This window comes from Epargyreus clarus, unplaced genomic scaffold (assembly GCF_041222505.1).
Source record: "Epargyreus clarus isolate Ecla_fem2 unplaced genomic scaffold, WU_Ecla_fem_2.2 ptg000007l, whole genome shotgun sequence".
NCBI classification, from domain to species: domain Eukaryota; kingdom Metazoa; phylum Arthropoda; class Insecta; order Lepidoptera; family Hesperiidae; genus Epargyreus; species Epargyreus clarus.
Genome location: NW_027332215.1, coordinates 22,364,240 through 22,379,881, shown reverse-complemented (window position 1 = coordinate 22,379,881; position 15,642 = coordinate 22,364,240). Strand labels below are relative to the sequence as shown.

Sequence of the window (15,642 nt, the reverse complement as noted above, 5' to 3'; positions counted from 1 at the left end):
GAATCAATTAATAATTTCTGTTATACCCGCGCAAACTACAACTCAAACGTCAACGTCATTTTTTATAATATTATCATAAAATAATTGGTATAGATTTGAACCACCTGAAAGACTATTTTATATAATAAAAGATTCAATAACAACTCCATTCTTTATTTTCTCTGCAATCCATTCTATGATATCTTATTCTCCAAACAATATAATTATCCTTCTTTCTTAGTATATACTTTCCTGCTAGATTAACCATAGCTCAACCTAACTTAACCTAACCATTTTCATTAAAAGACCTGAAGTATTTTAATGAAAATATACCCCTACAAATCCTTAGCACACTATTTAAACACTGCGGTGTTTCACAGTGCAGTTCTAGAACAGGAATAGGCCTAATATTTTTAGGTATATATTTGTAGGCTAGTTGCCCTTTGATGTTTTGTGGTTTCAGCAGATCATGCGTAAACCTGCCCGCGGCGAGCCGGAACCAATACTCATATTCAGAGGTGTTTCTCGAAAGCCAAATATTGATGCGTTTATACCTTTGACCATTTAAATTGTGACACAGAAACGAAAATCGTATTGCGTAGGTGTTACACCTACGTAGCTTTTCTACTATATTTAAGGTATTTATATGTCCGTCTGTGGTTGTGGTTAACACGAGGTATGATAAATATATTTGATAAGTAAAAATAATTTTAAAAAATTCATATAATTTGTTCCCTTTCAATTGTTACGTAACATTTTAATCTAAATAATTATTTTATAGATTAAAATGACCTAAATTAAATTCCCGGTGAACAAAACGTCTCCTCGAATTATTTAAAATATTAGGCCCCAAACAACAAAATTGGATGACATGCTCAATTAAAAAAAATGCGCATATCATCAATTTAAAAATTAAAAAAACAATGCGGGTTTAGAAATACGTACGTACTAGTACGTACTATCTAAATCAGGCCATGCGCCTGTGTGATAGTAGTCTGATAAATTAATAATTAAGGTGAGTTGGGGTAACATCTTAAAAAGGAAAGTCCGTAAAATTATTTATGATCGCGTATTTTTTAAGGTTCCGTATCCAAAAGGTAAAAACGGAACCCTATTACTACGACTTCGCTGTCTGTCGGTCTTTCACAGGGCTATATCTCCGGAACCGTAATAGATAGACACATGAAATTTACAGAGGATGGCCGACATAACGGTGGCCGCTATAACAACAAATACTAAAAATAAAATAAAGTTGAATGTTAAAGGGGGTCTCCATACAACATACCTGATTTTTCAGCCATTTTTTGATCTAACTGTTAAACTGTACTAGGAAGACGGTTCAAATTTCGACAATCCGACAATCCGTTTACTACTATAACTGGAACCATATAAGGCGAATTATTATCTTGCAACATGCTGAATTCGGCTAACTCCTCCGCTCCCTTCTAAGGTTATCTAGCGTTAGTATCGTATGGTTGTTTTGTGCGAGATTCTATGAAAGCGAAATTTTACGACGCAATATTGACTTTTCCGATCTTTGCCCATTATAAATAACTTTACACTTGTATATCTTAAAGACGAAGCGTAAATGTAAATGTAAAACCAGTTTTGGCTACTACTTTAATATTAAGTATTAGATAAGATCAATAATTATACTAGCTGTGGATTTAGTAAATTTATAAAGAAATAAATAAACTTCCCACACATTTATACGGTCTTACACCTCAATAAAATGAACTTACTTCTCTTTAAGTTGTGCTGTTTTATTTTATTCACATATCATAAATAAATAAACAAAGAAACTTTTTACGAACTTGTTTAAAGCAAACTACAGTTCCTGTTTCGAATATTTTCGGAGAAACATAGGTACTGAACCATTCATTTTATACACGATGATAATAAAAGCAGCTTTTCATTTCTCCGAAAGTGGCGAGGTCTTACAAAGTGACCGCTAAAGCTGAATATTTATATTTACTAACAACAACATTATTAAATTCTCGAAAACATCTTTAATATATAAATTCACAATACGAGAATCGCATCACATACGAGCGTCACACAACATTCCGTTACGCTACAATTTTACACTATTGAAGCATGTTCAGACAAGAGGCGTTGAGCGCGCTTTTATGTGATGTGTAACTACTCGTAAACTTGTCGACGACTTAGTGCTTGTTCACGTTCAATAGCGGGCGCGGTGGCGGGCGCGTTCACGAAATATCAAACATACATTCGACCAAGCCAACTAGACGAACGGGTGGAATGCGGCCTGTCTCCCCGAGTACCGCCTCATGCCCCGATCACATCTTAGTACTGTTCGCAGGTCAAAACTCAAAGTCAAAACGCAAACTCTCATAATAATTTCTGGATTATACTTTTTTGTTTAATGTTGTTATTGTTATCAGTGTACATAGTTATTGTTTCTTTGATATTTAGTAAGTTATTTGTTATGTTATGACTGTGCTGTGTGCTAAGACAGCATCAAAATGGGGATAAATAAGACTATTCGTAGCGGAGAGCGAACAATGATATTGCGAATTTCACGTTATATATATTTTTTTGTACTCATTAGTATTCGTAATAGTCGTTAAAGTATACATTATTAGACAAAAAAATATTAAAATGTACATTTCATAGGTATAAATAAACATCTCACATGTCATTCTTTTTTTGGCAGCGCTACGCACATAGCTTACGAGTCACGTTTGACATTCGTCTAGTTGGCTTGTTCGAGTAGTATGTACAAAACGCACGTGCGGTCTAAGTAGCATGCAAACTAGCGACAGACACGCGCGGCGCGCCCGCGGTTGTATCAAGCGTATTAGTAGTTTGTATTACGATTTAACGGATTGTTGTTGATTTCAGAAAATTCTAATTTTTGGACATTTCCCATTTTATACATTTTCAATTAAAAATAAAGGATCCAAGTTGTCAACCCTTGACAACGCGTAACAGTCGCGCAAACGCCTGGCGGCCAACGTGAACATGAACTCGCGAAGGCCACCGCGCCTGTGCCCGTGTTTTCTTGAACAAGAAGTTAGCATGGGTTTAAATGAATATTTGTAAATATTATAACAAGTTTTTACAGGTCCGTATTGCAGGTCGACATTGAATTATGTAAATATATCAGCATTAAAATCATAATCATTGATTCATGTTTTCAAAAGCGCGCGTTTAACTTGCCTGGACCGACATACGACAAACCTATGATTTCATACACAATTTACGTCATTATAATACGTCTGTCGTCTGGACACGGTCTAATGAAATGTTAGGAGTCACAGTAACACCTGTATAAATTACACACTTTCATACGAAATAGAGTTAAACTCATAACGAACAAAACCTTTCCGTTATTATCATTTTAGTAGTGATCTGAGATCGATTAATCAAAGAATCGATCTTTTGGACCAAAAAAATCGATTATTTTAATCGATCTCCAGCAATGGACCGATTCAGTAAATCGGTCTTTCATCCTAGAAGATCGAAAGTCGATCCGTTCGAATTAGTTGAATGTATAATAGACATTTTTTTATGACGGATACGCATTTCCGTGCTTGTTTGATCCTGGTGACCTTTATTTCGCTATCTTCGCCCATTCTTAGCTGAAAAGATCGAAGGTCGATTTTTGGAGAATCGATTCTTTGAGCTTCGATCTTTTTGTGATTCGGTTTACTACATTTCAATTCGAATCGATTCGAGAAACGAACTTTTTCGGAAAAAATCGCCATCTCTACATTTCAGTCAAAATCATTTATCACACAGACGATGTGAGAAGAATATAGGATTTATAGAAAATGACGAGTGAAATAAACGAAGACGTAATTTAGGAAAATCATTAGGTATCATTGTGTCTGTCCCTGTAGTTCCTGGACTAGAATAGGGCTACGGTATCTCCTGCCTGTCGTAGGAGGCGCCAAAAGGGGGCTTTCGGGGGTTGCGGGCGCCAAGAGTGGGAGCTCGAACCGTCCAGCAAGCGACCTCGGGAAGGACGGCGGTATGTGTGGTCGCATACCGTCGTAAACACTACATGGTGTGGAAGGAGCGAAAACTGCTCCCCCAGGGTAGAGCCCGATCGGGGCATCGCGCTTGGAAGGTTCCGGTTGTGTTCCGTCGGAGATCCCGGAGTTCTCCAACAAGCGTTGAGGACGGCCACCGGGGGGGTTTTAGTGCAGTAAAAATCCCACATAACCCGGCGTCGCTCCCACGTCGTCGGGTACCTTTAAAGGTTTCCCCGTCGAGAAAAAAAAAATCATGGTAAATCATGAGGTTAAATTGAACACACCCGCTACCCGTTTGTAGGTATTTTCTTTCATGTTCCAATATAACCTAACCAACCTATGTAGAACGTCCAACCACAAAACATACTAAGTAATTCGAAAATAGATAAAAAACAGGACGAATCCTCCTCAGATTACTTTAATAATACTCACAACGTCTGTTACTCATTAAATTAGTGAGTTAGGGGTTGATGGTGTTTTACGAATAATAATATACCCGGACGAATAATAGTACGTAGAAAAATAAATTGAACCACAAAAACTAGCTTTTGAGAAAATTGGTATTTTAGTAAAAGTTAAATTGCTTAATTTATGGTTGATATCACTGATATTTGTATATTTATTATTTAAAAAAATGTGTCCCATGCAGCTTGAATATTTTTTGCATATACGGAAGTTGATGTGGAGATGTCATTTGTGATAGTAACTAAAAAAACGGTTTTGGTGGGTTGGATCATTTTGCATAACTACGTCCAATTATTATCGTATTCATCAATCAAGTCCACCGTAATTGTTGCGGCACCGAACTGCATTTCGCATCTCATCTATTCACCGGTTCTCAGGACTGTGCGACTCTCGTTGATACAATTATCTCGCTTGACTTTAACATAGTGGCCGCCACAGCTAATTAACACGTAACATGCATCCATCTCACCCCATGTATTGAATCGATAAGAAGATCATTGGTGTTAATGTAAGGGAGACGTAATTATTAGGCATTCTAGCTTAGTCCTCAGGGGCAGCGGCGAATCTGTGGTCGACTTCGGGTAGGAAACTAATCTTATCTAGGATTGATTACAGATGTCCATGGGCTGTAGTAGCCACTTACCATCAGGTGGACTGCATGTTCGTTTGCTACTCTAAAATTATAAAAAAAATCCTATAACAGGACTGGTCTTACAGATGGACTACAAGATAATAATTGTTCTAGATCACCTACGATATTTTATAAATTCATTATCATTATCAAACGATTTTCCCACTGCTGGGCATGGTTTTCTCTTATAATGAAAAGCGTTTAGACATAGACCACTACGCTGGCCAAGTGCTATTTGGAAGAATTTATACATCTTCGAAAACATTTTTTACTGAACCAATTTCCACTTGTAACCCTCACTGAGGCAAAATTTAAAATATATGCAACTATTGTTGCTTTAAAATAAACATAGACCTCCTGAGAGCTATCCGTAAAGGTGGAATCAAAGAAATCCAATTAATATTTACGTCTGCGGTGTATCAATCTCATAATTTATTCTGATCGTAATAAATTTATTAAGTTTCTAATGGTGCTGTGAATTTATTATAGCGGCCTTTACGCTCTATTTGTTCGATTGGGATGCTTAGGACGCGGGACATTTTGACAGTTAATAATTTGGGACACTGCCGAACTAAGTGTATTATGATGCTCATGCCATTCCTGTGTAAAGCTGGTGTCATACACGTCGCATTAAAATACATAGCAGACTAAACATAGTAGTCTAAGCCACAGTTCTCTCAGAATTCTCAATACCTAATTTTCCTTAATGTAAAAGCGTATAATATTTATTAATTAAGCTTATATTGATAATATTCAAAAAATGTAATATTCAACCTATTTGTTTTAGGATGAATTTATGGTATCAGTTTTACAATTTAACACGCGTGTAATTTGATGTTACTGAATTGTTCAGTCTTACGTCAGACGTAATTATTAGGCATTCCAGCTTAGTCCTCAGGGGTAGCGGCGCATCTGTGGCCGACTTCAGGTAGGAATATCTAATTCTATCTGGGGTTGATTACAAATGTCCATGGGCGGTAGCCACTTACCATCAGGTGGACTGCATGCTCGTCTGCTACTCCTATATTATAAAAAAAGGTCCGGGGAGGAAATGTTGAGTGAGCTCCGGGGCGGAAAGTTGAATTAGATCCCCAGGCTTCTTATTCATCTAATTTTACAAGTTTTTACAAATGTTTACAAGCGAACTTGTAAACATTTGGAGGCCTCGCAGGACCAGAGGATCGGGACACACCGCCCCTGCCGTCCCCCTTAGTGGATAGATGAATAAAACAAAATCAACGAGATGCACTCCGGGAGTGCCGGCAGAAGTGAATCTTTGGAAACCTAACCTGAATAATAAGATATAATAAATTAGAAATGAAACTAGCACCCATTAACATATTTTTTCTATGCTGACATCATGCTGACATCTTGACTTTATCAGTTTGCTTTGCCGTCTTACGAATTTTCGATCAGGGCACGTGACTTGACGCGAATTTAACATTTTCTACCCATCACATAAAGTGTACGACGCCACTAAAGAAGTTTCAACTTCAAAAAATATAATTACAAATATGGAGGTAGTTAATTATTGTGTCAATCTGCGTCTAAGCTTTAATTTCGAGATCCAAACGTATCAGTCGCTTATCGATCGTATTGTATCCTTAAACCTTCCGAGAATTTGCTGTTTGCACGGTATTCTAGGAACGTGGGTGACAAATTGGCTGCATCATGCCTTGGATAGGTATTATAGAAAAACAATTTCTAATTATTGAGAGAAATGTTAGTTACATAAATAGCTTTATTACTTTTCTTATTATTACGTCCACGTTTGTTGGTCAAATCTACCTACAGTTGTTATTTATAATTTTGCCTTCATCTTTAAATTCGATCTTAGCGTGTAGATTTTTATAGCTAGACTAACGTGTTGCCATAGTAATAAAAAATGTTAAGGGTGAACGACCCTTATCACTTAGGGGTATGAAAAATAGATAGTAGCCGATTCTCAGATCTACTGAATATACATATACAATTTGGTAAAAATCGGTAAAGCCGTTTCGGAGGAGTGCGGTAACTAACATTGTGACACGAGAATTTTATATATAAGATAAGTACAGATAAGTAAACGAGCATGCAGTCCACTTGATGATAAACCCATATACATCTATAATCAACACCACATAAGATGAGATTCCTACGAATACCTAAGTTAACTAAAGGCGACTAAGGTTGACTAAAGGTGCGTTGCTTTCCCTAAGGACTAAGTTGGGACGCTGCGAACAAATATTATGACTTTCTACCATGCCCTTATGCCATGCAGCTAAGTAAAGGGATTTGAGTTAAGACCCCCCCCCCCCCCTTCCTCCTAGCATAGGTGAGAAACATATACATGCGGCCTTTTAAAGTAATTTACATTTTTACTGAGTGGCGAAATTGAATCAATATCTTGGACAATCTTTTTTTGACCTACACTTTTTTGAAACAAAATAATCCTTCTATCTTCAACTATTACTATTTAATAAAAGTTAGATAAGTAAGTGCAGATAGTAATTGTTTTCCCAGATTCATTTTCAATCAATCAAGCAGTAATGAAAACCGACTAGTCCATTACTTAGCAAGTAAAAGCATTTTATGGCACTGGAGCTTAAATAACCAAGTTACGCGGTAGTGCATACACGGTATTAATATGATTATTTATTTTTTTAGAATTTATTGCATCATCTCTAAAATAAATGTACAAAAGGGAAAATGGCTGATGGTATTCTCTACCAGTCAACCCTGGATGGATGTAGAGAATTTGCAGCAGGTGTTACAAAATAACAAAAGAAAAAAGCGACAAACAATAATGAAAACAGCAGACATATAAATATGTATTAGGACTGACGAGATAATAATAAAATATGTATATATTATTATATATGTATATATACATACTCATACATAACATTTATCATATACGAGTATATAATTAAATAAATAAACTCAAATAGTGACAGCAGTCGATTAAGAGTATTATCCCTATAACAACATATAGTGTATTAAAGGCAAAGGCAAAGGTGGCAGAACTCTTTGTGGATCGACTCCGGCGGCACCACCGCCACACCTATTAACAGTAGGGTTAAGTGCTGCTGTGTTTTGGTATGAAAGTTGTGGAAAGAGAGACATACTTTTCCAGGGCGTTCCAGCTTAATCCTCAGGGGTAGCGGTGCATCTGTGGCCGACCTCAGGTAGGAATATCTAATCCTTTTCGGCGATTGTTTACAGATATCCATATACGAGTATATATATGCTACTGCCGCCCATGGACATCTGTGTTTTCCATCGAAAGGAGGTAGATTAAGTCCAATTCAGCGGGGGAGGAACAGTATATTATAGTCAAGCATTTCTGAGTTTCGGATGCCGGCTGATTTACATAAGATGTAAGAGTGGCTATGTATTTTTGATCAACTTCAGGTGGAAGCTCTGTTCTATTTTAAGTGAGCTACAGGTGTCTGTGGCCGGCAGTAACGACTTACAATCAGATGAAATGAACGCTCGCTTAAGGTGTGGAGAGCGAGATAAGTTTACGAAAGGCATTTCAATTAAGTCCCATGATCCAGGTGTACATCTTACAGCTAGGTGGTGGAATGCATTCTCTTTTGTTATTTTATACTATAAAAAAACTAAATGTATAACAATATATAATATTTAAAACCGATTATGATATAAACTCTTAATTTTTTTGTTTGGTATTTGGTAACAATATAATTAAAGTGTTTTGCTTTTAAGAGAAGGTAAATAGGTATAAGGTGTTTCATATCAATATTTATTGTAAAAATTTGAGTTCCAAAATTTAAGACACATTAATTTAAAACCGACCTAACCTGTCCCCTACATATATTAAGAACGTTTATTTTATCCGCCGACACGATAACGACTAATAGTATTAAACTGCACGAGAGCTATAATTGGTGGATAAAAATACTTTTTATTAAGTTGTAAGTGACCTATCTATATAAGATATATCAAGGAATATGACTGGTACCTACCCTGTAACTACAGCGAAAACAGGTCACACGTTTCAATCACACATGTATAGACGTGTAATTACGCTTCCTTATTTTATAGGGACGACCCAATGAGGAACATACGTGGGAGCCACATGTCGTTGATTACTTGTCAGCAACGACATATCCCATATCCGTCTCGTGTCGGTTAGTGAAAACGCAAAATATTATCTTTACCATACATGAGCGTCAGCTCAGTGGCCAATCTGGCTTGAGATCCCCGCGGTCATAGTTCAGGGGGCCTACCACCATCTTTTAAAAACCATCATAGTTCAGGAAAGTTATATTTCCTTCTTAAAACAGTAAAATACACAGTTGAACAAACTTAAACCCTTATTAATTTTTCGCTTATCCATTGTATGAAACCAACTGAATTTGTCATATTTTGCTTAAAAAGTTAAATTTCCTGCAAAAAATTAAAAGTATGATTAAAATAATATTGGGTTAAGAGGTGGTAGTAACCCCTGGTTCAAATGTGGGGTACATTACTGTACCCAAATAGTACCCAATAGTATATGTGAGATTTGAAAGTGAACTATGACTTACTCTAATGGTTATGGAAAATATAGTCCCTCACTAATCACTATATTTTGTAAGTCCCCACAGAATTAGACAAGGTCTAATGCACTTAGCGAGCGTACATATGCACTTTCTTAGCACTTCTCATATTTATATCAGAGTCATGCCCCGTAGTGGGACGGTAATTAAAAATATCGGTAAACCTGTTTTAGTAATTATATATACGTAGTTATCCTGTCGACCAATGGTTAAACGAGTTCAAGTTTAAAAATGTAAATACATAGGTATTACCTACATATAAATAATCAAAGAATATTTTTTATCGGCGACGAATTTTACAACTTAATTAAAGAAATATGAATAAATTTATAGACCAAGCTTTAGTTTCCTTCTATGTCGTACCTGCTTAAATTTACATTTTGTTTTATCTCTTCACCAACCAATTAATTACACGTAAAGTCGCGCCGAAGTGCATCAATAAATTCAAAAGAAAAATTGTATTGCATTTCACTGATTAAAATCTTACAAAAATTTAGTATGTACTAAATTTTAGTAAGATTTTTATCACCTTACTTAATTTTAAAGCCCAATAAAATGACCGAAATAAGTAGGTACTAACAAGCGCGAAATCGCGACAATAGTTTTGTTATCCAAATAATTAAGAAAGTGTTTACTGACCCATAAATGTTGCTAAAGGTAGCTCCTCCTAGACCCACGTGTGAGACCTTGAGGCCCGTTGTCCCGAGCTCATTATATTGCATTTTAAAACCGACTGGTCACTAAAGTTTATTTATTTATTTCACGGCGGACGCACGACCGGTCTTTCGCCCTGCACTGCCGGATTGCGACTGATTGAGTCGTGTGTTAGTGTGACTGATAAATCTTGTGACCATAATATGAACGTTATGCGTAATCGAAGCGCGCTCCGTTTTCATTAGGGATGTTGTGACAGCCCGCAAATGTAACCAAAATTACTAAATAGGCGAAGGTAAAAATATGTCCCGTGTCTTTACCGTTTCCAAATTTCGTTCGTTTTAAGTAAAGTTATATAGAATTTAATTTGTGAATTTGTACTTACGTATTTTATGTAAAGTAAATTATTCTAATAATAAATATACCTATTATATACTTATGTAAAAATTATGTGCATTTTTTAAGTCTACATCCTACCTGGAAAAATAAATATACCACGAAATAACTGACAATATCAATAATAATAATGGCGTACTTAATTAAAAAAGCAGTAAAATATATTGTGTGTAATATTTCGTTGTCTATCGAAACTATTCTATGATTTATTGGGATCTACAACCTTATAAACCTAATAATAACAAACTTCATTTACACGTGTAATATCATTGGCGCCAAATTGTATTGTAAATGCCGCGATATATGATATTTTCGACGGAGCTAATTACCGCCTATCTGAAGGTAATTCAAGATTTTATCTTTATACTTGTATCGGATTATCTAGACAAAAAGAGTGTTTATACTTTTAATAACCCAGAGTTAGAATGTATGTATGTTCATTATTTCTTTTTTTATAAAATTTGAATTCTACCTTACAGAATAAAATATTATTAAATTACATAATTAATAGGCATTTTGTGTATTATATTATTTAATTACATAATTAATAGGCATTATGTGTACTTGTACTTATTTTATAATTACTTAAGTCATAAGTCATATCTATTTTCTATTATTTATTAAGCAGTGGTAACTGGCGTGTTTATTTCAAAGTGATGTGCATACCTATATATAAGATTTTAATATCTTTTTGCTTGAGCGGTAAAAGAATACATCGTAAGGTAACTAACATTTTTAAAAATGTTTTTGGAGAATATAACTCACTTATTCGTACTAGGCCATCGCGGTGACCCGCGCACCTTAATTAACTAATGAGTTAACTAATTAACAAATTAACTAAAGAGATTGCAATGGAAATCTCTTTATGATTCTTTGGTGTATGCGTAAGAAACGATACGATGCATGCGACATGCGGCATGCGTGCATTTTACACATGTGTGGCACAGCACACGGGCAACACACGCGACATGCAAAGCGTTATTACAATCAGAAGCTTTTGAGCGATTGGCTGACTTTACACAACTTTTTAAATATGACAAAAAAAACTTTCATGAATGCAGATTTCATCACGTAGTTAGTGAGAACAACTGATATTTATTTTTTGTACGTTATTGATTTAATACGTACCTACTCGTATATGACCCCAAAAATCAGAATTATCGAATCCCGGACTCCTAGGAGAGACCGAAGTTTCTAGATTCGTTTGCTGTTGAACTCAATTGTAAAAGCACTTTTATAAATAAAATACAATACAATACAAAACTCTTTATTGTACACCAAATTAAAAGTAAAAAATACAAAATTAAAAAAATAAACTAATGTACAATTGTCGGCCTTATCACTAAAATAGCGATCCCTTCTAGGCAACCACTTACTTGTTGCACAAGAAATATAAAATAAGAGATTCAGGGATTTAAAATCTTTCTGCGCAAAAATATTTGTATGTATATATTAATTAATTTGTTTAACGAAGAGTAGGTACCTAATAATTAAAAATAGGTTAAAATGTTACCCATTTTATATCAACTTAACGAAGGCCGTTCGCTAAAAGCTTATTGAATTGTTATATCATATAATATCTGAAAATTGTTTCAACACGTGTATTTAACAAGCCTGCGGTTTTGTGTTTTATGCAACATAAAAACATATGATAGACTTTCAACAGGTTGTGTGGTATGTCCACTTTGTCGCGATATATGGCTATTTGTACTTCGATTTTCACCAATGTATGCTTTTATTTATCAACCCGAACCGACAATTAGCTTTGAACTGAGGCTGTCAACCGAAAGCCAATTTCGTTTCGGTTTGTCCACAGTATATAGTGGTTTAATATTTGGCCATTCACACTGGAGGTCCGCGGTTCGAAATCCACGTATGCGTTTCTGATTTTTTGAAACAATTTACGTATTAGAATAGAGATTGATTTAACGGTGAAAGAAAACATGCTGAAGAAGCCTGATTTCCTGAGAGTATTTAACAAATTTCCTGAAAGTGTCCAAAGTTTACTACTACGCATTTGGCCAGTGCGGAGGACTATATTCTCATACTTCTGTCATTAAGACGTAACTCAGAAGAGTTTACTTCTTCTTCTAAGAAATCTGAGTTAAGAAAATCTGTATTAAAAAATATGGCTTGACGACGGTGATTCAATCAAGATTCTTGGAACAATATAATAATTAAATAAATAACTAACTGTTAAAACCGCAATCGTCACATAAATGTTTTTTACCATTGAAAACTCACTTCCATTGAATGGGTTTTATAACTGATTTTTTGCAAAAATAGGTATAAGCCGCATATATGATTAGACTCAATTGATTACTTTCCTTGAATCTTATTTCCTCTATGGTGAGATGATTCAGGTTCTGAATAAATGACCGCGAAAGGATCTCTTCGTAATAGTCCTAAACCAAGATGACTGTTTTTTATATGTATAACTAACGATAAGACGGACGAGCTACCTATTGGAAAGCAGTCATCATTGTATATGGATATATGCAACATATACAACGCTTTGAAGTAGAGCTCTTTTTGCACCTTCCTTGAAGAGCTACTCGTAAGTCATAGCTCCCAGAGAATACTTCGGTAGGAAGTTCTTTTCACATTTTACACGTATTAAGCATAAATTACGGTGCATACCGAACCATGGAGGACGCCATGGGTTCAGTTGATGTTGATGGAATCTCATCCCATCCTTTGGTAGCGGCGTACCTATACCATAGGAGACCCGTTACGAGTTCATTGCAGGGAGCTCTAAGAAATTTTTGCTCACGTATGTACTTTGGTGATTGTTTGGTCCTGGCTTTTTTATTTTCCAAGATTTATACATATTTTTTGGTCATTTTTGAGCTCGCAGCCCGTGAGGCCGGGCGACGGAGGCTGGGGTTTCTGTACGGAGTCAAGTGGGTTAAGCTGGGATTGTGGCGCCCATGGCCGGAGATGAGAGCAGTACTCCATGTAGGCACTTACGCTTTATACAGCATAAGGAGATCCTGTTTAAGATGCTCAGTTTCTTGGACGCTATCTTGGCTTTAATGGTACCTTGGGACTTTGGCGTTATGGCGAATGATGCTTTATTAACAGTAAACGCGCAGACTTGTCTTCGTGGAGTTAAACTCAACAAGGTTAAGTCGACCCCATGTCGAGACCCGCTCTAGAGTTCTCGATTTCAGACACATGTCGGAGGCTGATATCTTCCACTTGCATCCGAGAGGTGTTTGCACGGCCTAAGTATCTCCCGTACTGTCTTCCGCATAGCAACGTATGTTGCCGATTTGTTGTAACCTATCCGAGAGAGGACAGAGCCTTAGGGCACGCCAGCTTTAATTTGCTTGGCGCGTTCTAAGAAGTTTTAATTATGAAATTATACTTGAAGATATTAGAAACTAATCAAATGATGTCCCTTAGTATTCATACAAATATGCTACTGCAGTCATAGAGAAAAATCAGGGCTAGTACAATCGACAAACATAGTGTTCAAAATCAGGAGAGTAAATTATTGGTTGACATAATAATGTTTTTCATGGTACATATTTAAATCAAGGAAAGTTGCCAGCCCCATAACTTTTAAGTTATCTACTTAAAAGTTTGCCATTAATCATCATCATCATCATGATTAGACGCCTCGGTTCCTTCACTGTTGCAAAACGTCAACACCACTAACAAATCACAAAAGCGAAATACATCCACTAAGCTAAGGGAAACTATTATTGAATAAATAAGTATCAATTAGCTAATGTATATCACGTCACTCGTCTCTGAAAGATCTTGGAGTTATTATACGAAGATATGGTTTTTGCTATCATATTACATTTAGGGAAGCTTGGGCCAAAACCGGGATCAGGAAAAAAATCGGGACAGTATCATCCGCTTTGAAGTGATTCCATTTATGTCTGATTTTGCTCATTAAAGTTACCCATTTTAAAGAGCTTGTTAATAAATGATAATAAATAAATATTAAACAAATGCAGTCATCTGGCGACTAAAAATTCATCGAGGATAAGGTCTACAAATTCTTCTTTAGTGAATATACGAGTATTATGCGTGTATGCGTTGCATACAGGAAAATATACGTAACAAGTATGTATGCATTACGCATTAGGTATTTAAGTATCGACGGTGGTTTTTCTACTGCGAATTTAGATGTCAAACGATAAAATATGCCAAATTGGATGACCGCCTTCGGCGAGCAAGCGTGTTCGCTCTTCGACCTGGTGTAAACGAATACTTATTATTTAATATTGTTATTTAAATCGAATCGAGTAATCAAAGGCGCGTGCCTGCGTTTTGACCCCAGGTGAAAGAAGTCCAAGTTTACACCTAAAGCCTAACCTAACCTAAGCCTACCAGTGCTGATCACGTTATTATAAAACAAATGTACACATACTACTCGTGCGTGATAACTTGTGACCACCTCGCCGTTTAATCAATAAATTGTTTTTTTTTTCTTTAACTAGGATTGTTAATCATATTGTTCATTACAATCAACAACCAACGATTATTTGTGTTTTACAAAAAATCCTTCTGACGTCACCATGCTCAGATCTCAAGCTATCGCGCTCGGGTTGTACAAACAATCTTACAGTAACATTTTCCAAGATCATAATTTAATTATAATTTTAAAATAGACTCAGCTGACTGACTTTATCAAGCTCTGAAATCCTAACTCCGTAGGCGGATTTACTCAATGAGTTCTAGCAAACATTCAATTTTCAACTTTTTAAACTTGTCAACAAGTCTAGTGATCATCGATAACTTCAGTTGTTATCGAGATTACACTACGAGTTAATAGAGGGATAAATGGTTTTCAAACTTAATTCACTTCCGCTCGTGGCTTCGTTCGCCTCCGCTTCTGGAATCGAATCACCAAGTGTTCTATCTCCATGATGTAAACGTCACATTTTATGATTTCTGTAATGTTCTTACATTTACCTAAACCACACATTACTTGAATCGAATATACGTAAATTAG

General features: G+C 35.9%; 1 protein-coding gene across 1 annotated transcript in view; it reads right to left on the bottom strand.

The window, feature by feature from the left end:
* Nucleotides 1-10,418, bottom strand: part of LOC140743671 (uncharacterized) — a 47,943-nt gene extending 37,525 nt beyond the window's left edge. Inside the window, exon 1 of the mRNA XM_073075115.1 lies at nt 10,260-10,418. Coding sequence (XP_072931216.1) covers nt 10,260-10,342 — 83 coding nt within the window. The 5' untranslated portion in view covers nt 10,343-10,418. The remainder of the gene's footprint in view (nt 1-10,259) is intronic.
* Nucleotides 10,419-15,642: the final 5,224 nt, after the last annotated feature.